Raw genomic sequence first — 24,223 nt, 5'->3', positions numbered from 1 at the left:
ACACTGCACAGTACCACTCCTCCTGTATATATACACTGCACAGTACCTCTCCTCCTGTATATATACACTGCACAGTACCACTTCTCCTGTATATATACACTGCACAGTACTGCTCCCCCTGTATATATACACTGCACAGTACCGCTCCTCCTGTATATATACACTGCACAGTACCACTCCTCCTGTATATATACACTGCACAGTACCACTCCTCCTGTATATATACACTGCACAGTACCACTTCTCCTGTATATATATACACTGCACAGTACCGCTCCCCCTGTATATATACACTGCACAGTACCACTCCTCCTGTATATATACACTGCACAGTACCACTCCTCCTGTATATATATACTGCACAGTCCCGCTCCTCCTGTATATATACACTGCACAGTACAGCTCCTCCTGTATATATACACTGCACAGTACCGCTCCTCCTGTATATATACACTGCACAGTACCGCTCCTCCTGTATATATACACTGCACAGTACCACTCCTCCTGTATATATACACTGCACAGTACTGCTCCCCCTGTATATATACACTGCACAGTACCACTCCTCCTGTATATATACACTGCACAGTACCGCTCCTCCTGTATATATACACTGCACAGTACTGCTCCCCCTGTATATATACACTGCACAGTACCACTCCTCCTGTATATATACACTGCACAGTACCGCTCCTCCTGTATATACACACTGCACAGTACCACTCCTCCTGTATATATACACTGCACAGTACCACTCCTCCTGTATATATACACTGCACAGTACCACTCCTCCTGTATATATACACTGCACAGTACCACTCCTCCTGTATATATACACTGCACAGTACTGCTTCCCCTGTATATATACACTGCACAGTACCGCTCCTCCTGTATATATACACTGCACAGTACCACTCCTCCTGTATATATACACTGCACAGTACCACTCCTCCTGTATATATACACTGTACAGTACCACTCCTCCTGTATATACACTGCACAGCACCACTCCTCCTGTATATATACACTGCACAGTACCACTCCTCCTGTATATATACACTGCACAGTACCACTCCTCCTGTATATATACACTGTACAGTACCACTCCTCCTGTATATATACACTGCACAGTACCACTCCTCCTGTATATATACACTGCACAGTACCGCTCCTCCTGTATATATACGCTGCACAGTACCGCTCCTCCTGTATATATACACTGCACAGTACCCCTCCTCCTGTATATATACACTGCACAGTACCACTCCTCCTGTATATATACACTGCACAGCACCACTCCTCCTGTATATATACACTGCACAGTACCACTCCTCCTGTATATATACACTGCACAGTACCGCTCCTCCTGTATATATACTGCACAGTACCACTCCTCCTGTATATATACACTGCACAGTACCACTCCTCCTGTATATATACACTGTACAGTACCATTCCTCCTGTATATACACTGCACAGTACCACTCCTCCTGTATATATACACTGCACAGTACCGCTCCTCCTGTATATATACACTGCACAGTACCACTCCTCCTGTATATATACACTGTACAGTACCACTCCTGTATATATACACTGCACAGTACCACTCCTCCTGTATATATACACTGCACAGTACCACTCCTCCTGTATATACACACTGCACAGTACCACTCCTCCTGTATATATACACTGCACAGTACCACTCCTCCTGTATATATACACTGCACAGTACCACTCCTCCTGTATATATACACTGCACAGTACCACTCCTCCTGTATATACACACTGCACAGTACCACTCCTCCAGTATATATACACTGCACAGTACCACTCCTCCTGTATATATACACTGCACAGTACCACTCCTCCTGTATATATACACTGCACAGTACCACTCCTCCTGTATATATACACTGCACAGCACCACTCCTCCTGTATATATACACTGCACAGTACCGCTCCTCCTGTATATATACACTGCACAGTACCACTCCTCCTGTATATATACACTGTACAGTACCACTCCTCCTGTATATACACACTGCACAGTACCACTCCTCCTGTATATACACACTGCACAGTACCGCTCCTCGTTGACTTTATATTTGCACACCCCATTCTGCCCTGTTACGCCCGAGGCACATGCTGACCTAAGGCCATTGACACGTGTGTGGGGCGGTGGTTGGCGTGTGTTTGGCGCGTTGGGCGATGCTGGGTGCTGTTGACAGATCTTGTGTTGGCCGTCACAGCTTCTTGTCTCTGGAGCTGACAGGATCCTCGCACAATCCCGGATTGATTCACTGAAGACAGATCTCGGCTTTTGCCCGATGATGAGTAAATGTTTGGTGATCTGCATGACGTGTCAGGTCATGGTGACCCTGGCTGGGGGTTGACCGTGACAGCACAGCTCTGACACCGAGGGGACATGGTACATCACCACTGCGCCTGTACATCACATGGTTCATCAGTACACTCCGCTCCTGACACACTCAGTGCTGCTGAGGAGATGACTATGCCACCGACCATCACCTACAACCTACAAACCAGGTTCTGGCTGTAAGCCAGTGGAGCTATGGTTTCACAATGGCTTGGGGTCTTCTGTACACTGACCTTTAGTCTGTGCTCGTTTTCTATTAATTATTTGTAGAGCAGAGATTTTTTGGCAGATTTGTCTGTAACTTAGGAGCCGCCTCCCCTGGTTTCAGTGGAGGGGTCCGCACCAAGAAGCTCAGGTGTCTTCAGAACGGTCCTTGTAAAATTGAGGATGATAAGGGTGTGGGAGGACTAGATCTAAGTGCAACTTCATAATGTGACAGAACCCCACCATTCCGGCATGACCAGACCCAACAATCCAGGCATTACCGGCCCCCATCCCGGCTTGACCAGATCTCATCATCCAGGCATCACTGGACCGCACCATCCCAGAGTTACCTGACACCACCATCCCAGTGTCACAGGACCCCCCATCCGAGGATCACCGGACACCCCCATCCCAATGTCACCGGACCCCACCATCCAGGGATCACTGGACACCCCTATCCCAGTGTCACAGGACCCTCCCATCACAATGTCACTGGACCCCACCATCCGAGGATCACTGGACACCCCCATTCCAATGTCACCGGACCCCACCATCCGAGGATCACCGGACACCCCCATCTCAATGTCACTGGACCCCACCATCCGAGGATCACCAGACACCCCCATCTGTTATGAATGAGTCACCGAGGAGGAAAAAAACAAAAAGCAAGCTAAGCCCAGAAAACCGGAGAGGTTGGTAGCTAGCGGATTGCAGACCCCTGATCCTATCCACAACAACTAGCAGTAGCCGTGGAGCGTGCCTACGGTGGTTCTAGATGCCTCGTCACGGCCGGAGAACTAAATAAGCCTAAAGAAAGAAAGGGAAAATCTAAACTGCACCAGAGCAGACCCCAAAGCAATAGACAGCCCCCAACTGTGACGAACAGCCCACCGCCGTTCGTCCAAATACGGAGGCGACTAACGGGGGTCCCGCTGCCACCAAAACGCGACGGACAGCAGACCCTGTGTCACCACTATGTCACAGTCCCACCACGGACACGGGTGTATCAGCGGACGGAGGGACAAGACACAGTGCCAGCACACGGCTATCACAGGCACAGTTGGGGCTTATCTTAGTTATCCCACCACTGGCACCATGTGACAAAAATATCCAGCAAGCTACTCTCGCTCTACAATTTGCCGCAGGGGGAGTTTAATTTGGATGCCCCACCACTGCTATCAATCTTCCAAGTACTGCGGGGATTTATGTATATCCCACTTTCTCAGTTCCACTTTGGAACTTGCAGCTCTCCGGCGCCCCCCTTACCCTCAGGTCAGTCAGAGAACTGCACCTAGGATAATTAGTCGCCGGACGGGCTGCCTGTTGTGAACCGGCAATTAGGCTTCTGCAGTAAGGGAATTATCAATGCTGTGGCCGCAGCCCCTCGTTCAGCTATATAAGACCCTTCTGGACTGCCAGCAAGCCGCAATAGCCATACACAACGTGCTGCCACCAGTCACGGTTACTTAATTCACAGTGTTAAATTAAGAGGGTCCGTGGCAAACCCCTTGAATTAGTAGCGATTATCTATCAAAGGCGTATAGTTCGATTCTTAGAGCATAGAGACAGAACTAAATAATTTTATCATTTATTTTCCGAAAGAGGACAGTGATTACAGATAAAAGTTGCTATAAAATTGAGACATAAAATATGTACATTAGACAAGTATAAAAACAAAGTGGATGAAAGAAGAAGGTACACTCACATTTAGTCAGTTGTTGTTAGGCATCCCATGTGGCTTTAAGGGGGGTGGAGGCGGAGCTGCACGTCTCCGCTCATCTGGGTTCTGCTCAGCACAAGGACTGGAGCTCTTGTGAGCTGGTTTTGCCAGGGAATGCCTTATAGACTTTCCTATGTGACATCACGGAGAGGTGCATTCTGGGTTGATCCCACCTCTCTCACCCAAGTTATATTTTGGCTACAAAACTTAGATTAGCTATAACTTTATGGGAGAAGCTGGTATGGACTCGTCAGTGGTATCATGTTTCCCAGCGTAATGAGCCTATCAAGAAAACATCAAACATCTATGCGATATGACCGTCCATTTGGGGACAAATCATATCTCATGTTCTGGGCAGGGTAGAACTTCGAAAGATACGCGGTATCGAAGCTGGGACCGCTCAGGTTACAAAAATATGATTTTCATATCTCTGCTGTGTATGGTTTTCATAATATGACTTATTTTTATGTTTCCCATATACCGGCATACAGCCTGTGTTTTTCCGAACAAAGGGATCCCTTCCCCCTGCTCTTCGAGAGGAAGTTGGTTTAAGGTTTCAGAGCTAGCCCAGGCAGGGGGGCACTGGTCAGTGTGTGAGTGAGCCATGGGCGAAAAGAGGAGGGGGGAAGGTGCTGCATGAGCTGACAGCCTGCATGGTCATAGAGGGCTGGATTTTCTAGAAAGTTCCAACAGAAAAACCTATTTTGCAGACATTGTATATCACACCAACATGTATTGTCGGTGAAACAAGATGAAAACACAGACACAGATAGAAAGATAGGATGAGCAAACGATGGGGCCCTCGCTAACTAGAAAGGACAGGAAAGAAAAGCTGCTGTCTCCAATCAGGCAAAAAACCCTGCCAAAAAGAATGTCCATCACGTCTGATAGAAAAGGCCCTGAAGTCGCTAGATATATCAGCACTCAGGTATATTCTGAAGACAGAGCAAAAGATCAACTGATCAGAGACAAAATGGGGATTCAGCCCAGTCCCAGCCAGGGCTGGCTGAACACAAAAACTAAGTAAACCAGACAAAATCTCATATGAACAATAGCAGAGAAAACTTGGCTTTCGGAAGGCAAGAGCCAAACTGGAAACCAGAAGCCACAGTCAGGAGAAATCACCAACAAGAAACTAGGGAGTCGGCTGCCTTAAATCCAATCAGAAACTCCTGATGTCCAATCGCAGTCCTCTTCCTCAGGTGGCCGGTCTCTGCCATTTAGATCAGCTTTATTACCTCCCTTCACCAACAGAGGGAGTCCAGATAGAGAACTCACTACTCCTCTGTCAGCACAGCCAGCTCCATAACCCTCACCAGAAGCCAGAGGCAAACCCGAAAATGAGCTCACAACACCCATCCCAGTGTAATACTCTATCCATAAAGCACAGTCCTGCCCCTATCACTAAGCCCTCCCCCTGTGGGCTAGTCACAACATTTGCAATTTCTTACCCTGCTGTCTGTTGCTGAGCAGATCTCCCTCATAAACACTATGCATTATGTTAATTTGCACTAAGCATATTATAATTACAACTAGATGGTGGCCCGATTCTAACGCATCGGGTGTTCTAGAATTTGTATTGTAAGGTAGCGCCCAGTGTTCATGTTGAGTGACACTCACTCGGCAGAGGATTAACCACGCCAGGCACGGGTTGTTCACATAAATCAGTCCATCTCGTTTATTGTGCAGCATAAACCATATAGCAGCAACAGTCTTACATCAGACCAAATGAAGATTCATTGTAGAGCTCCGCTCTCTTAGCTCTGTGGTCATACAGGCTGCGCTTTGTCCAGCAAATAGGCTCTACAGTCTCTCAGTTAATTCCCCCTGACCGGGTTACCTCTTCTCAGTCCTGACATCCCTTCCCTCCTGGGAACTGTCACACACACACAGGCCATTATACAGAGGCCTCACACGGTCAGCGGCATCCGCACGTGCTCTTCAGGAAGGCAGCACTTCTTCCAGCACGTCGGGACATTCCACATGGACCAATCAGATCCAGGCACACACTCATGTGACCTTCCCTGGTCACCTTATATGGTCCGTAGCCACGCCCACTGGATCACATGGCTATGACCTCGTCGCAGGTCCTATTTCAGACACCCATTCATACCCACATAGGCTTTACTTCAGACACACGCCCCTGGGTGGGTTTCTAGGTGACTGGTCCCACCCATCTCACCAAGTCACCTGAGAGCTTTCCCTGACACACTGTAACAAAAACCTCAGCAGTACCTCTGATGATCAACACACATTCAAGCTCCCATCCCAGGGCCACCCACCCTGGGATACATATTGGTCCTTTACCATCCTGCCATTCATCCTATTTCCATTACCAAAATGTACATGTCTGTCCTGGGACAGCCACACAGTGCCCCCTAGTGGACACAGTGGTCACTGCACCACAGTATGTAGTTTATTTATGAAGATTTAAGAATAATGCAATGACTGCACGGGATTTTCCAGGTAAAGTTGCCGGGCGTGACCAATCAGAAAAGCGTGGTTCAAATCCTACGGCAATTCGTGGGCAGACTGCACCTGTCGCTAATTGGTCGCGGCCGGCCATCTCCCGGCTGCGTTGCCACTGACCTCCGTGTGTCAGGAGAAGACCCGCGGCAACCGTCGGGAGATTAGCGGCTAGCACCGCAGATCTCCCGACGGTAGGGGTGACGTACGTCGTTCGAATTCCACAGCAATTCACGGCCGGACTGCGCCTGTCGCGGATTGCTCACGGCCGGCCATCTCCCGGCTGCGTTGCCACTGACCTCCGTGTGTCAGGAGAAGACCCGCGGCAACCGTCGGGAGATTAGCGGCTAGCACCGCAGATCTCCCGACGGTAGGGGTGACGTACGTCGTTCGAATTCCACAGCAATTCACGGCCGGACTGCGTCTGTCGCGGATTGCTCACGGCCGGCCATCTCCCGGCTGCGTTGCCACTGACCTCCATGTGTCAGGAGATGACCCGCGGCAACCGTCGGGAGATTAGCGGCTAGCACCGCAGATCTCCCGACGGTAAGGGTGACGTGCGTCGTTCGAATTCCACACCAATTCACGGCCGGACTGCGCCTGTCGCTGACTGGTCGCGGCCGGCCATCTCCCGGCTGCGTTGCCACTGACCTCTGTGTGGCAGGAGATGACCCGCGGCAACCGTCGGGAGATTAGCGGCTAGCACCGCAGATCTCCTGACAGTAAGGGTGACGTGCGTCGTTCGAATTCCACACCAATTCACGGCCGGACTGCGCCTGTCGCTGATTGGTCGCGGCCGGCCATCTCCCGGCTGCGTTGCCACTGACCTCCGTGTGTCAGGAGATGACCCGCGGCAACCGTCGGGAGATTACCGGCTAGCACCGCAGATCTCCTGACGGTAAGGGTGACGTGCGTCGTTCGAATTCCACACCAATTCACGGCCGGACTGCGCCTGTCGCTGATTGCTCACGGCCGGCCATCTCCCGGCTGCGTTGCCACTGACCTCCGTGTGTCAGGAGAAGACCCGCGGCAACCGTCGGGAGATTAGCGGCTAGCACCGCAGATCTCCTGACGGTAAGGGTGACGTGCGTCGTTCGAATTCCACACCAATTCACGGCCGGACTGCGCCTGTCGCTGATTGCTCACGGCCGGCCATCTCCCGGCTGCGTTGCCACTGACCTCCGTGTGTCAGGAGAAGACCCGCGGCAACCGTCGGGAGATTAGCGGCTAGCACCGCAGATCTCCTGACGGTAAGGGTGACGTGCGTCGTTCGAATTCCACACCAATTCACGGCCGGACTGCGCCTGTCGCTGATTGGTCGCAGCCGGCCATCTCCCGGCTGCGTTGCCACTGACCTCCGTGTGTCAGGAGAAGACCCGCGGCAACCGTCGAGAGATTAGCGGCTAGCACCGCAGATCTCCTGACGGTAAGGGTGACGTACGTCGTTCGAATTCCACACCAATTCACGGCCGGACTGCGCCTGTCGCTGATTGCTCACGGCCGGCCATCTCCCGGCTGCCTTGCCACTGACCTCCATGTGGCAGGAGATGACCCGCGGCAACCGTCGGGAGATTAGCGGCTAGCACCGCAGATCTCCTGACGGTAAGGGTGACGTGCGTCGTTCGAATTCCACACCAATTCACGGCCGGACTGCGCCTGTCGCTGATTGGTCGCGGCCGGCCATCTCCCGGCTGCGTTGCCACTGACCTCTGTGTGGCAGGAGATGACCCGCGGCAACCGTCGGGAGATTACCGGCTAGCACCGCAGATCTCCTGACGGTAAGGGTGACGTGCGTCGTTCGAATTCCACACCAATTCACGGCCGGACTGCGCCTGTCGCTGATTGGTCGCGGCCGGCCATCTCCCGGCTGCGTTGCCACTGACCTCTGTGTGGCAGGAGATGACCCGCGGCAACCGTCGGGAGATTAGCGGCTAGCACCGCAGATCTCCTGACGGTAAGGGTGACGTGCGTCGTTCGAATTCCACACCAATTCACGGCCGGACTGCGCCTGTCGCTGATTGGTCGCGGCCGGCCATCTCCCGGCTGCGTTGCCACTGACCTCCGTGTGTCAGGAGAAGACCCGCGGCAACCGTCGAGAGATTAGCGGCTAGCACCGCAGATCTCCCGACGGTAAGGGTGACGTGCGTCGTTCGAATTCCACACCAATTCACGGCCGGACTGCGCCTGTCGCGGATTGCTCACGGCCGGCCATCTCCCGGCTGCGTTGCCACTGACCTCCGTGTGTCAGGAGATGACCCGCGGCAACCGTCGGGAGATTAGCGGCTAGCACCGCAGATCTCCTGACAGTAAGGGTGACGTGCGTCATTCGAATTCCACACCAATTCACGGCCGGACTGCGCCTGTCGCTGATTGGTCGCGGCCGGCCATCTCCCGGCTGCGTTGCCACTGACCTCCGTGTGTCAGGAGAAGACCCGCGGCAACCGTCGAGAGATTAGCGGCTAGCACCGCAGATCTCCTGACGGTAAGGGTGACGTGCGTCGTTCGAATTCCACTCCAATTCACGGCCGGACCGCGCCTGTCGCGGATTGCTCACAGCCGGCCATCTCCCGGCTGCGTTGCCACTGACCTCCGTGTGTCAGGAGATGACCCGCGGCAACCGTCGGGAGATTAGCGGCTAGCACCGCAGATCTCCTGACAGTAAGGGTGACGTGCGTCGTTCGAATTCCACACCAATTCACGGCCGGACCGCGCCTGTTGCGGATTGCTCACGGCCGGCCATCTCCCGGCTGCGTTGCCACTGACCTCTGTGTGGCAGGAGATGACCCGCGGCAACCGTCGGGAGATTAGCGGCTAGCACCGCAGATCTCCCGACGGTAGGGGTGACGTGCGTCGTTCGAATTCCACACCAATTCACGGCCGGACTACGCCTGTCGCGGATTGCTCACGGCCGGCCATCTCCCGGCTGCGTTGCCACTGACCTCTGTGTGGCAGGAGATGACCCGCGGCAACCGTCGGGAGATTAGCGGCTAGCACCGCAGATCTCCTGACAGTAAGGGTGACGTGCGTCGTTCGAATTCCACACCAATTCACGGCCGGACTGCGCCTGTCGCTGATTGGTCGCGGCCGGCCATCTCCCGGCTGCTTTGCCACTGACCTCTGTGTGGCAGGAGATGACCCGCGGCAACCGTCGGGAGATTAGCGGCTAGCACCGCAGATCTCCTGACGGTAAGGGTGACGTGCGTCGTTCGAATTCCACACCAATTCACGGCCGGACTGCGCCTGTCGCTGATTGGTCGCGGCCGGCCATCTCCCGGCTGCGTTCCCACTGACCTCCGTGTGTCAGGAGATGACCCGCGGCAACCGTCGGGAGATTAGCGGCTAGCACCGCAGATCTCCCGACGGTAAGGGTGACGTGCGTCGTTCGAATTCCACACCAATTCACGGCCGGACTGCGCCTGTCGCTGATTGGTCGCGGCCGGCCATCTCCCGGCTGCGTTGCCACTGACCTCCGTGTGTCAGGAGATGACCCGCGGCAACCGTCGGGAGATTAGCGGCTAGCACCGCAGATCTCCCGACGGTAAGGGTGACGTGCGTCGTTCGAATTCCACACCAATTCACGGCCGGACTGCGCCTGTCGCTGATTGGTCGCGGCCGGCCATCTCCCGGCTGCGTTGCCACTGACCTCTGTGTGGCAGGAGATGACCCGCGGCAACCGTCGGGAGATTAGCGGCTAGCACCGCAGATCTCCCGACGGTAGGGGTGACGTGCGTCGTTCGAATTCCACACCAATTCACGGCCGGACTGCGCCTGTCGCGGATTGCTCACGGCCGGCCATCTCCCGGCTGCGTTGCCACTGACCTCTGTGTGGCAGGAGATGACCCGCGGCAACCGTCGGGAGATTAGCGGCTAGCACCGCAGATCTCCTGACGGTAAGGGTGACGTGCGTCGTTCGAATTCCACACCAATTCACGGCCGGACTGCGCCTGTCGCTGATTGGTCGCGGCCGGCCATCTCCCGGCTGCATTGCCACTGACCTCCGTGTGGCAGGAGATGACCCGCGGCAACCGTCGGGAGATTAGCGGCTAGCACCGCAGATCTCCTGACGGTAAGGGTGACGTGCGTCGTTCGAATTCCACACCAATTCACGGCCGGACCGCGCCTGTCGCGGATTGCTCACGGCCGGCCATCTCCCGGCTGCATTGCCACTGACCTCCGTGTGTCAGGAGATGACCCGCGGCAACCGTCGGGAGATTAGCGGCTAGCACCGCAGATCTCCTGACAGTAAGGGTGACGTGCGTCGTTCGAATTCCACACCAATTCACGGCCGGACCACGCCTGTCGCGGATTGCTCACGGCCGGCCATCTCCCGGCTGCGTTGCCACTGACCTCTGTGTGGCAGGAGATGACCCGCGGCAACCGTCGGGAGATTAGCGGCTAGCACCGCAGATCTCCCGACGGTAAGGGTGACGTGCGTCGTTCGAATTCCACACCAATTCACGGCCGGACTGCGCCTGTCGCTGATTGGTCGCGGCCGGCCATCTCCCGGCTGCTTTGACACTGACCTCTGTGTGGCAGGAGATGACCCGCGGCAACCGTCGGGAGATTAGCGGCTAGCACCGCAGATCTCCTGACGGTAAGGGTGACGTGCGTCGTTCGAATTCCACACCAATTCACGGCCGGACTGCGCCTGTCGCTGATTGGTCGCGGCCGGCCATCTCCCGGCTGCGTTGCCACTGACCTCCGTGTGTCAGGAGATGACCCGCGGCAACCGTCGGGAGATTAGCGGCTAGCACCGCAGATCTCCCGACGGTAAGGGTGACGTGCGTCGTTCGAATTCCACACCAATTCACGGCCGGACTGCGCCTGTCGCTGATTGGTCGCGGCCGGCCATCTCCCGGCTGCGTTGCCACTGACCTATGTGTGTCAGGAGATGACCCGTGGCAACCGTCGGGAGATTAGCGGCTAGCACCGCAGATCTCCCGACGGTAAGGGTGACGTGCGTCGTTCGAATTCCACACCAATTCACGGCCGGACTGCGCCTGTCGCTGATTGGTCGCGGCCGGCCATCTCCCGGCTGCGTTGCCACTGACCTCTGTGTGGCAGGAGATGACCCGCGGCAACCGTCGGGAGATTAGCGGCTAGCACCGCAGATCTCCTGACGGTAAGGGTGACGTGCGTCGTTCGAATTCCACACTAATTCACGGCCGGACTGCGCCTGTCGCTGATTGGTCGCGGCCGGCCATCTCCCGGCTGCGTTGCCACTGACCTCCGTGTGGCAGGAGATGACCCGCGGCAACCGTCGGGAGATTAGCGGCTAGCACCGCAGATCTCCTGACGGTAAGGGTGACGTGCGTCGTTCGAATTCCACACCAATTCACGGCCGGACCGCGCCTGTCGCTGATTGCTCACGGCCGGCCATCTCCCGGCTGCGTTGCCACTGACCTCCGTGTGTCAGGAGATGACCCGCGGCAACCGTCGGGAGATTAGCGGCTAGCACCGCAGATCTCCTGACGGTAAGGGTGACGTGCGTCGTTCGAATTCCACACCAATTCACGGCCGGACCGCGCCTGTCGCGGATTGCTCACGGCCGGCCATCTCCCGGCTGCGTTGCCACTGACCTCTGTGTGGCAGGAGATGACCCGCGGCAACCGTCGGGAGATTAGCGGCTAGCACCGCAGATCTCCTGACAGTAAGGGTGACGTGCGTCGTTCGAATTCCACACCAATTCACGGCCGGACTGCGCCTGTCGCTGATTGGTCGCGGCCGGCCATCTCCCGGCTGCTTTGCCACTGACCTCTGTGTGGCAGGAGATGACCCGCGGCAACCGTCGGGAGATTAGCGGCTAGCACCGCAGATCTCCTGACGGTAAGGGTGACGTGCGTCGTTCGAATTCCACACCAATTCACGGCCGGACCGCGCCTGTCGCGGATTGCTCACGGCCGGCCATCTCCCGGCTGCGTTGCCACTGACCTCTGTGTGGCAGGAGATGACCCGCGGCAACCGTCGGGAGATTAGCGGCTAGCACCGCAGATCTCCTGACAGTAAGGGTGACGTGCGTCGTTCGAATTCCACACCAATTCACGGCCGGACTGCGCCTGTCGCTGATTGGTCGCGGCCGGCCATCTCCCGGCTGCTTTGCCACTGACCTCTGTGTGGCAGGAGATGACCCGCGGCAACCGTCGGGAGATTAGCGGCTAGCACCGCAGATCTCCTGACGGTAAGGGTGACGTGCGTCGTTCGAATTCCACACCAATTCACGGCCGGACCGCGCCTGTCGCGGATTGCTCACGGCCGGTCATCTCCCGGCTGCGTTGCCACTGACCTCTGTGTGGCAGGAGATGACCCGCGGCAACCGTCGGGAGATTAGCGGCTAGCACCGCAGATCTCCTGACGGTAAGGGTGACGTGCGTCGTTCGAATTCCACACCAATTCACGGCCGGACCGTGCCTGTCGCTGATTGGTCGCGGCCGTCCATCTCCCGGCTGCTTTGCCACTGACCTCTGTGTGGCAGGAGATGACCCGCGGCAACCGTCGGGAGATTAGCGGCTAGCACCGCAGATCTCCTGACGGTAAGGGTGACGTGCGTCGTTCGAATTCCACACCAATTCACGGCCGGACTGCGCCTGTCGCTGATTGGTCGCGGCCGGCCATCTCCCGGCTGCGTTGCCACTGACCTCTGTGTGGCAGGAGATGACCCGCGGCAACCGTCGGGAGATTAGCGGCTAGCACCGCAGATCTCCCGACGGTAGGGGTGACGTGCGTCGTTCGAATTCCACACCAATTCACGGCCGGACTACGCCTGTCGCGGATTGCTCACGGCCGGCCATCTCCCGGCTGCGTTGCCACTGACCTCTGTGTGGCAGGAGATGACCCGCGGCAACCGTCGGGAGATTAGCGGCTAGCACCGCAGATCTCCTGACAGTAAGGGTGACGTGCGTCGTTCGAATTCCACACCAATTCACGGCCGGACTGCGCCTGTCGCTGATTGGTCGCGGCCGGCCATCTCCCGGCTGCTTTGCCACTGACCTCTGTGTGGCAGGAGATGACCCGCGGCAACCGTCGGGAGATTAGCGGCTAGCACCGCAGATCTCCTGACGGTAAGGGTGACGTGCGTCGTTCGAATTCCACACCAATTCACAGCCGGACCGCGCCTGTCGCTGATTGGTCGCGGCCGTCCATCTCCCGGCTGCTTTGCCACTGACCTCTGTGTGGCAGGAGATGACCCGCGGCAACCGTCGGGAGATTAGCGGCTAGCACCGCAGATCTCCTGACGGTAAGGGTGACGTGCGTCGTTCGAATTCCACACCAATTCACGGCCGGACTGCGCCTGTCGCTGATTGGTCGCGGCCGTCCATCTCCCGGCTGCGTTGCCACTGACCTCTGTGTGGCAGGAGATGACCCGCGGCAACCGTCGGGAGATTAGCGGCTAGCACCGCAGATCTCCCGACGGTAGGGGTGACGTGCGTCGTTCGAATTCCACACCAATTCACGGCCGGACTACGCCTGTCGCGGATTGCTCACGGCTGGCCATCTCCCGGCTGCGTTGCCACTGACCTCTGTGTGGCAGGAGATGACCCGCGGCAACCGTCGGGAGATTAGCGGCTAGCACCGCAGATCTCCTGACGGTAAGGGTGACGTGCGTCGTTCGAATTCCACACCAATTCACGGCCGGACTGCGCCTGTCGCTGATTGGTCGCGGCCGGCCATCTCCTGGCTGCTTTGCCACTGACCTCTGTGTGGCAGGAGATGACCCGCGGCAACCGTCGGGAGATTAGCGGCTAGCACCGCAGATCTCCTGACGGTAAGGGTGACGTGCGTCGTTCGAATTCCACACCAATTCACGGCCGGACTGCGCCTGTCGCTGATTGGTCGCGGCCGTCCATCTCCCGGCTGCGTTGCCACTGACCTCTGTGTGGCAGGAGATGACCCGCGGCAACCGTCGGGAGATTAGCGGCTAGCACCGCAGATCTCCCGACGGTAGGGGTGACGTGCGTCGTTCGAATTCCACACCAATTCACGGCCGGACTACGCCTGTCGCGGATTGCTCACGGCCGGCCATCTCCCGGCTGCGTTGCCACTGACCTCTGTGTGGCAGGAGATGACCCGCGGCAACCGTCGGGAGATTAGCGGCTAGCACCGCAGATCTCCTGACGGTAAGGGTGACGTGCGTCGTTCGAATTCCACACCAATTCACAGCCGGACCGCGCCTGTCGCGGATTGCTCACGGCCGGTCATCTCCCGGCTGCGTTGCCACTGACCTCTGTGTGGCAGGAGATGACCCGCGGCAACCGTCGGGAGATTAGCGGCTAGCACCGCAGATCTCCTGACGGTAAGGGTGACGTGCGTCGTTCGAATTCCACACCAATTCACGGCCGGACCGCGCCTGTCACGGATTGCTCACGGCCGGTCATCTCCCGGCTGCGTTGCCACTGACCTCTGTGTGGCAGGAGATGACCCGCGGCAACCGTCGGGAGATTAGCGGCTAGCACCGCAGATCCCCTGACGGTAAGGGTGACGTGCGTCGTTCGAATTCCACACCAATTCACGGCCGGACTGCGCCTGTCGCTGATTGGTCGCGGCCGTCCATCTCCCGGCTGCGTTGCCACTGACCTCTGTGTGGCAGGAGATGACCCGCGGCAACCGTCGGGAGATTAGCGGCTAGCACCGCAGATCTCCTGACGGTAAGGGTGACGTACGTCGTTCGAATTCCACACCAATTCACAGCCGGACCGCGCCTGTCGCGGATTGCTCACGGCCGGTCATCTCCCGGCTGCGTTGCCACTGACCTCTGTGTGGCAGGAGATGACCCGCGGCAACCGTCGGGAGATTAGCGGCTAGCACCGCAGATCTCCTGACGGTAAGGGTGACGTACGTCGTTCGAATTCCACACCAATTCACAGCCGGACCGCGCCTGTCGCGGATTGCTCACGGCCGGTCATCTCCCGGCTGCGTTGCCACTGACCTCTGTGTGGCAGGAGATGACCCGCGGCAACCGTCGGGAGATTAGCGGCTAGCACCGCAGATCTCCTGACGGTAAGGGTGACGTGCGTCGTTCGAATTCCACACCAATTCACAGCCGGACCGCGCCTGTCGCGGATTGCTCACGGCCGGTCATCTCCCGGCTGCGTTGCCACTGACCTCTGTGTGGCAGGAGATGACCCGCGGCAACCGTCGGGAGATTAGCGGCTAGCACCGCAGATCTCCTGACGGTAAGGGTGACGTGCGTCGTTCGAATTCCACACCAATTCACGGCCGGACCGCGCCTGTCATGGATTGCTCACGGCCGGCCATCTCCCGGCTGCGTTGCCACTGACCTCTGTGTGGCAGGAGATGACCCGCGGCAACCGTCGGGAGATTAGCGGCTAGCACCGCAGATCTCCCGACGGTAGGGGTGACGTGCGTCGTTCGAATTCCACACCAATTCACGGCCGGACTACGCCTGTCGCGGATTGCTCACGGCCGGCCATCTCCCGGCTGCGTTGCCACTGACCTCTGTGTGGCAGGAGATGACCCGCGGCAACCGTCGGGAGATTAGCGGCTAGCACCGCAGATCTCCTGACGGTAAGGGTGACGTGCGTCGTTCGAATTCCACACCAATTCACGGCCGGACCGCGCCTGTCGCGGATTGCTCACGGCCGGTCATCTCCCGGCTGCGTTGCCACTGACCTCTGTGTGGCAGGAGATGACCCGCGGCAACCGTCGGGAGATTAGCGGCTAGCACCGCAGATCTCCTGACGGTAAGGGTGACGTGCGTCGTTCGAATTCCACACCAATTCACGGCCGGACTACGCCTGTCGCGGATTGCTCACGGCCGGCCATCTCCCGGCTGCGTTGCCACTGACCTCTGTGTGGCAGGAGATGACCCGCGGCAACCGTCGGGAGATTAGCGGCTAGCACCGCAGATCTCCTGACGGTAAGGGTGACGTGCGTCGTTCGAATTCCACACCAATTCACGGCCGGACCGCGCCTGTCGCGGATTGCTCACGGCCGGTCATCTCCCGGCTGCGTTGCCACTGACCTCTGTGTGGCAGGAGATGACCCGCGGCAACCGTCGGGAGATTAGCGGCTAGCACCGCAGATCTCCTGACGGTAAGGGTGACGTGCGTCGTTCGAATTCCACACCAATTCACGGCCGGACCGCGCCTGTCGCGGATTGCTCACGGCCGGTCATCTCCCGGCTGCGTTGCCACTGACCTCTGTGTGGCAGGAGATGACCCGCGGCAACCGTCGGGAGATTAGCGGCTAGCACCGCAGATCTCCCGACGGTAAGGGTGACTTGCGTCGTTCGAATTCCACACCAATTCACGGCCGGACCGCGCCTGTCGCGGATTGCTCACGGCCGGTCATCTCCCGGCTGCGTTGCCACTGACCTCTGTGTGGCAGGAGATGACCCGCGGCAACCGTCGGGAGATTAGCGGCTAGCACCGCAGATCTCCTGACGGTAAGGGTGACGTGCGTCGTTCGAATTCCACACCAATTCACGGCCGGACCGCGCCTGTCGCGGATTGCTCACGGCCGGCCATCTCCCGGCTGCGTTGCCACTGACCTCTGTGTGGCAGGAGATGACCCGCGGCAACCGTCGGGAGATTAGCGGCTAGCACCGCAGATCTCCTGACGGTAAGGGTGACGTGCGTCATTCGAATTCCACACCAATTCACGGCCGGACTGCGCCTGTCGCTGATTGGTTGCGGCCGGCCATCTCCCGGCTGCGTTGCCACTGACCTCCGTGTGTCAGGAGATGACCCGTGGCAACCGTCGGGAGATTAGCGGCTAGCACCGCAGATCTCCCGACGGTAAGGGTGACGTGCGTCGTTCGAATTCCACACCAATTCACGGCCGGACTGCGCCTGTCGCTGATTGGTCGCGGCCGGCCATCTCCCGGCTGCGTTGCCACTGACCTCTGTGTGGCAGGAGATGACCCGCGGCAACCGTCGGGAGATTAGCGGCTAGCACCGCAGATCTCCTGACGGTAAGGGTGACGTGCGTCGTTCGAATTCCACACCAATTCACGGCCGGAGCGCGCCTATCGCGGATTGCTCACGGCCGGTCATCTCCCGGCTGCGTTGCCACTGACCTCTGTGTGGCAGGAGATGACCCGCGGCAACCGTCGGGAGATTAGCGGCTAGCACCGCAGATCTCCCGACGGTAGGGGTGACGTGCGTCGTTCGAATTCCACACCAATTCACGGCCGGACTGCGCCTGTCGCGGATTGCTCACGGCCGGTCATCTCCCGGCTGCGTTGCCACTGACCTCTGTGTGGCAGGAGATGACCCGCGGCAACCGTCGGGAGATTAGCGGCTAGCACCGCAGATCTCCTGACGGTAAGGGTGACGTGCGTCGTTCGAATTCCACACCAATTCACGGCCGGACCGCGCCTGTCGCGGATTGCTCACAGCCGGCCGGGCGCGACCAATCAGCGACGCGGGATTTCCGTTACAGAGCGACAGACAGAATTAGACGAGTATATAGTAGATATTTACGCTGACTTTTTACATCTTCTCTACAATTCTTGTTTTTGACGACATTTTCCGGCTCATCTGTTTCCAATGGCACCTGAGCGGTTGCTACGGTTACGCTGTCAGCTGTAATGATCTATTGCCTGCCCCTGTGAGAAACTATTTTCTGAGTTTTTAGGTCATTTGTGAGAGACTCTCCTCTCCCCTGAGGATCTAACGGCATGGGACATTGGTCGTCATGGTAACGCTGCTCCTACCTACAAAGAGCGGTTTTTCCTCTATGTCATTTTGCTTCAGGACGTCTACATACACCTTCTTTAGGGTTGCCCCGTGCCATCCGGGGGGTTTTGCCCTTTTTTGTCTATGCTATCACTGGGGACATCTAAAGCTCCTGTCATTGAGCGCTGTGGGCGCCATCTTTTTTCCTATTGGTGAGGTCACCGCTTTCCGGTGTTCGGGCAGTGTAGAAAATTGCTTTGGAAAGGCTTCTGGGATCGACTTTGGGATTGCCCCTCACTGACCGGGGGGATTTCGCCCTCCTCTGCTCAAGTTAAGGCAGGGCACATAGTTGGTGAAGTTCCTGCGGGCGCCATCTTCCTCCACCCTCAGTGACGTCAGTGCTACCAGCGGTGTCCGGGTCGGTGCTCAAATTATCTTGGATCTTCTTCTGTCACCTTCCTTGGGGACGCCCCTCATGGCCTGAGGGGTCTGCGATCTATTTTGGACTTTTTTTTCACCGAGCACACTGCCCTAGAAGATCTCGCTGCAGAGCACTGTCTCCTCCTGCTCCCCGGCTTCTCCTCCCAGGCTGGTGACATCATCGCTGTCAGCGATATCCGTATCGGAACATCCTCTGCTGCCGTCCTTGGAGCTGCCCCGTGTGCTGTGAGGGGCCAGGAGTTGGTTTTAGCTTTGTTTTCATAGGCCCCACCGCCCTGGAAGATCTGCTCCGGGACCGCTGACTCCTCCGCCCCTGCTGGTGACGTCATCCCTGCCTGTGCTCACCTCCTGCATGGTGAAGACATCTGCAGCTGACTTATCAGTGCAGAGTATTGCTGAGTTACAGAACCTACCGGGCGCAACCAATCGGCGACTCGGGATTCGCGACCAGACTGCGCCTGTTGCTGATTGGTCACGCCCGGCCGGCTGCGACCATTCAGCGACGTGAGATTTCTGTTACAGACAGACAGAATTAGATGATTATATAGTAGATGCTTATCATACTCTATCTCACTCTGTCCATGAATCACTAAAAACTCCCCTTATGGGCTAGTTCCAACACTAACTATTTCCGACCCTGCTGTCTGTTGCTGGGCAGCTTTCCCTCACAAACACTATGTATCACATTACTTTGCACTGAGCATACTACACTTACAATGCTTATCACACTCGATCTTACCCTATACTTATGCCGTACTGCACACTACTCACATTATATTGCGTGACAAAGTATATGTACTGTATGTACATATAAGAAGCACAATACTCTTCACATAACACGAGTGGTGTCTTCAGGGGTCGGAACACGACCGTTCAGTCCACACACCTTACACCAGCATCATCGGACCCCCCCCATCCCAGCATGTTTGTAATGAGAAAAAAAGCTGCACAGAGGTGACGTGTCCAGGAGCCATTATCCTAGAGTGCTGCCATATCTCCGATCTGCAGCCTCCCTGAAGTACAAGGTGCTCAGAGAAAGGGCCGAGGTGAGGAGGCTGAGCCCGACCACCTATGAGCAAGACAGGGAAGTACAAGGCTACATAAACACACAAACTGCTGTCCAAAGCCAGCGTAGGGTAGCACAATATAAATGACAAATTGCCAAAAGGCAAATAATCCCCAACTGAAGACCTAAAAATTAACTTTTATTAAACTACTAAAGGATGATTACAATAGACGGACCTGAATGGATTTTATAAAGAGGACATGTATACAATTCGAGTTTGAATAAACAAAGGATGTACAATACAAAATAAAATTGTGGTACCGTGTTAGCCAGAAAAATCGATGTAAATACTTATGTGCCCCCTAAAAATTGAGAAAAGTATTCAAGGAGTGATACCTTCATTGGCTAACCAGAGAAATTATATTCACAAGGTTTCAAGGCTCAGAAGGTCCCTTCATCAGGCTAGATTACAAGTGAATTACTGAGAACAACATATAGGAATTACAACAGGACATGAGATGATGCTAGCTATAGACAGGCCAAGGAAATCAAATTAAGATTTTTGTTACACATGCAGATGAGGACCAAGTGTTCTATTAGAGATCTGAAGACCTTCTTGTGGAGGTGTGAACTGTATCCATGTAATGAATCATGAATCCAGGTGTCAAGTTCAGTTATATGTTCCAATCGCTAACAATAGGACTAAATTTGACACCTGGGTTAATGACTCATTACATGGATACAGTTCACACCTCCACAAGACGGTCCTCAGATCTCTAATAGAACACTTGGACCTCACCTGCATGTGTAACAAAAATCTTAATTTGATTTCCTTGGCCTGTCTATAGCTAGCATCATCTCATGTCCTGTTGTAATTCCTATATAAATGTCTCCATCTCTTCTCAGTAATTCACTTGTAATCCAGCCTGATGAAGGGGCCTTCTGAGCCTTGAAAGCTTGCAAATATAATTTCTCTGGTTAGCCAATAAAGGTATCTGTTATGAATGAGTCACCGTAGGAGGCAAAAACAGAAATACAAGCTAAGTCCAGAAAACCAGAGGAGTTGGCAACTATCAGATTGCAGACCCCTGAACCTATCAACACAACTAGCAGTAGCCGTGGGGGGTTCCTACGATGCCCTAGACGCCTCGATCACAGCCGGAGAGATACATAGGCCTAAAGAAGGAAAGGGGAAATCTAAACTGCCCCAGAGCAGACCCCAAAGCAATAGGCAGCCCCCAACATATAATGACGGTGAAGCAAGATGAAAACACTAACACAGACAGAAAGATAGACTGAGCAAAGCCAGGGACCAAAACTACCTAGATAGGAAAGGACAGGAAGGCTGCTGTCTGCAATCTGCCAAAACCCTATCAAAGACATAAGCCAACAAGCTGATATGAAAAAGGCCCTCAAGCAGCTAGGCTTCAAAAACTAAATCAGCACTCAGGTATTTTCAGAAGACAGAGCTAAAGGAATTCAGCACACCCCAGCAGGGAATGGCAGAAATCCAGAAAAACAAAGCAAAACAAAGTCAAAGCACCAATGCAAAAGGCCGAGCAGAAAACTTAGCTTTAGAGGAGCAGGAATTCAGACTGGTCTCCAAGGATCCCACAGAGAAATCACCCGCAGGGCAGAAGGGCGTCGGCAGCCTTATATCCAGTCAGTAACTCCACTCAGCCAGTCATCATCATCAGCCTCAGGTGTTTGATAATCAGGCTCACTACCTTTCTTTACCAGAAGAGGGAGTTCCTCGGGCCTCAGTAATGAAGGGGAAAATGAACTCACAACAGGTATCACTCCTTGAATACTTTTCTCAATTTTGGGGGGGACATAAGTATTTACAACAATAAACAAAGGAAGTTTTAATTCATTGGCGGGTCCTGGGCCCCATCCTGTTATACACAGCTCTGATGAATATTAAGAGACCGCGGCACAATGTTCTGTTTGTCGGATTTTTCTCTTTATATTTTTGAGTAAAATGTAAATTGCTCTTTTATTCTATAAACTCCTGACAACATGTCTCCAAATTTCCAAGCACTACATTTTGATTTATTTTCAGAAAATGAGAAATGGTCAAAAGAACAAAAAATGCAGACCTCAAATAATGCTAAGAAAACAAGATCATAATCATGTAGAAACAACAATACTGATGTTTTACCTCAGGAAGAGTTCAGAGATCAATATTCTGTGGAATAACCATGATCTTTAGTCACAGTATTGCACACTATCTTTGGGGGACAGGGACATAGGGTAATCGAACAATAGACATTTGCTAATGTGTTGATTATCCATTGTATGAGTCCATGTTGCATGTGGACTTGCAAAACAGAGGACCAACTACGCAGATTGATTAAATAATCAAACAATGAGAGTTAATCTCCCCCCTGACCTGTGGACCATGACTTGAACCATAGATGTGTGTATAAAAAGGGATTTTCTATCCTTCTGCATAATCAGAGACTCTCTACAAAACCACTTGTCAGGAACACTCTACAGGACAGCTGCCAGGGCACCATGGCTCCATTACGAGGGACACAGATTTGACATCCTGCCAGATTAAGGACCACGGTCTGGGCTGGAAGAATACAGATCTTCTCCATTAATTATCACTGAACCCATGGATACATTTGCAGAAGCCAGGATTGGGACCCTCCGGTCATCTGGCCCCGTGGATACGTTGGAGGAAGCCAGAATTGGGACCCACTGGTCACCTGCACATGTGCCTTCTGAAGCTTCTGATGTCAGTAATGTGACGTCTAGCGCTGCAGATCCCACAGATCGCAGATCCCACAGATCACCGATCTCAGCTCTTCACAACCTAGACGATGTCCGGACTCAGGTTCTGCAGGAGAATTTGTGCATTTCGAGGTTTTTAGTTTTGAAAATAATCCTCATCTCATTGGGAGATTTGCCCTAAAAACGTGATTTATCCTGTAACGGTCGATGACTGAACGATGCCCGACTCATCTGTGTCCAGGAAAATCAGAGGGAAATGGCATCTGAGCAATCTTTTGTAAGGCGCTGTTAGTGCTGGTGATATTTGGTCATGGTCTGGTGGTGTTTGGAGTAGTATTACTAAGGCTTATATATATTATTGGAAACATAGGTAGGTCTCCCATCTTGATTTCCTGTAGTCAGGATAATATTAGTTATGGAGGCCCCTGTCTTATATTCAGATTTCTTCACCTTCCAGATTGTCGACATTGGAGAACATCAGTAATGGAATTATCATCAGAGACACAAATTATCTAATAATTCTGCCCAGGGTGTAGTGATTATGATAGGAATGATGGTGGTGCTGATACTAATGATGGTGGGAATAGTAGGACATTTTTCTTTCTAACTGTTTTTTGTAACTTGCAGGCGTCGTCGCTCCTATCATATGGACCAGAACCGCACAAGCACCTTCATAGATGCCAAGTTTGACTTCTTCACCCCATGGCTACAGTTCCACCTAGGGATCACTAAAAAGTCCCTCTATCCTCGCTCTAGTCCAGTGGTGGAGCAGCTTTTGGAAAGAATGAGCAACCTGACGATAATCAGTGCTGGTAAGTGCCAAGGCAATGGCCGCTCTCATATAGTAAGTAAAAGTCACAGTCAGGGGTCGAATGGAGCTGAGGAATAGCTGGTTTTATTGAGGGGTTTGTCTAAAGATGATGGTAATGAGACTGGGCTCACAATCTGGGATTGAATGGAATAGGGTTCATGCAATTGGGTTGATGCCTTGCAGTGAAGTTGGTGACGAGGCCAGACTCACATTTGAAGTTGGATGAGATTAAGGTCTTGGAGTGATGTTGGTGGTGAGGCCAGGCTCATAGTCGGGGTTTGAATGGCACTGAGGTCTTGCCGTGCAGTTGGTGATGAGGAGCTAACAGTCAGCGGTTGGAACAGATTAAGGTTTTGCAGTGATGTCGGTGCAGTGCCTAGGCTCGCAATCGGGGGTTGGATTGGATTGAGGTCTTGCAGTGATGTTGGTGGTGAGTCTAGGCTCGCAATCATCGGGGGTTGGATTGGATTGAGGTCTTGCAGTGATGTTGGTGGTGAGTCTAGGCTCGCAATCGGGGGTTGGATTGGATTGTGGTCTTGCAGTGATGTTGGTGGTGAGACCGGGCTAACTGTTATCGGTTGGCCAGGATTGAAGTGTTGCAGTTATGTTGAGGATGGGCTGACAGTTGTCAGATGGATAGGATTGAGGTCTTGTAATAATGTTGTTGATGAGGCTGTGCTCACAATCTGGGATTGGATGGGTTTGAGATTTGGAAGTAATGTTAATCAAGAAGTTGAGTCACAATTAGGGATTGGATGGGACTGAGGTCTTGCACTGATGTTGGTGATGAGACTGGGATTATAGTCGAGGGTCGATGAGA

The 24,223-nt window shown here is 54.6% G+C and overlaps 1 protein-coding gene across 1 annotated transcript in view; it reads left to right on the top strand.

The window, feature by feature from the left end:
* FAM20A (FAM20A golgi associated secretory pathway pseudokinase) overlaps window positions 1-24,223 on the top strand; it is a 154,501-nt gene that overhangs the window by 60,565 nt on the left and 69,713 nt on the right. The window contains exon 2 of the mRNA XM_073562690.1: window positions 23,220-23,404. Within this exon, the coding sequence (XP_073418791.1) occupies window positions 23,220-23,404 (185 nt within the window). The remainder of the gene's footprint in view (window positions 1-23,219; window positions 23,405-24,223) is intronic.

Source organism: Dendrobates tinctorius, unplaced genomic scaffold (genome assembly GCF_039654945.1).
Source record: "Dendrobates tinctorius isolate UK_male_01 unplaced genomic scaffold, ASM3965494v1 ptg000364l, whole genome shotgun sequence".
NCBI lineage: Eukaryota > Metazoa > Chordata > Amphibia > Anura > Dendrobatidae > Dendrobates > Dendrobates tinctorius.
The sequence above is the reverse complement of the archived record's forward strand: the minus strand, read 5'-3'. Positions and strand labels throughout refer to the sequence as shown.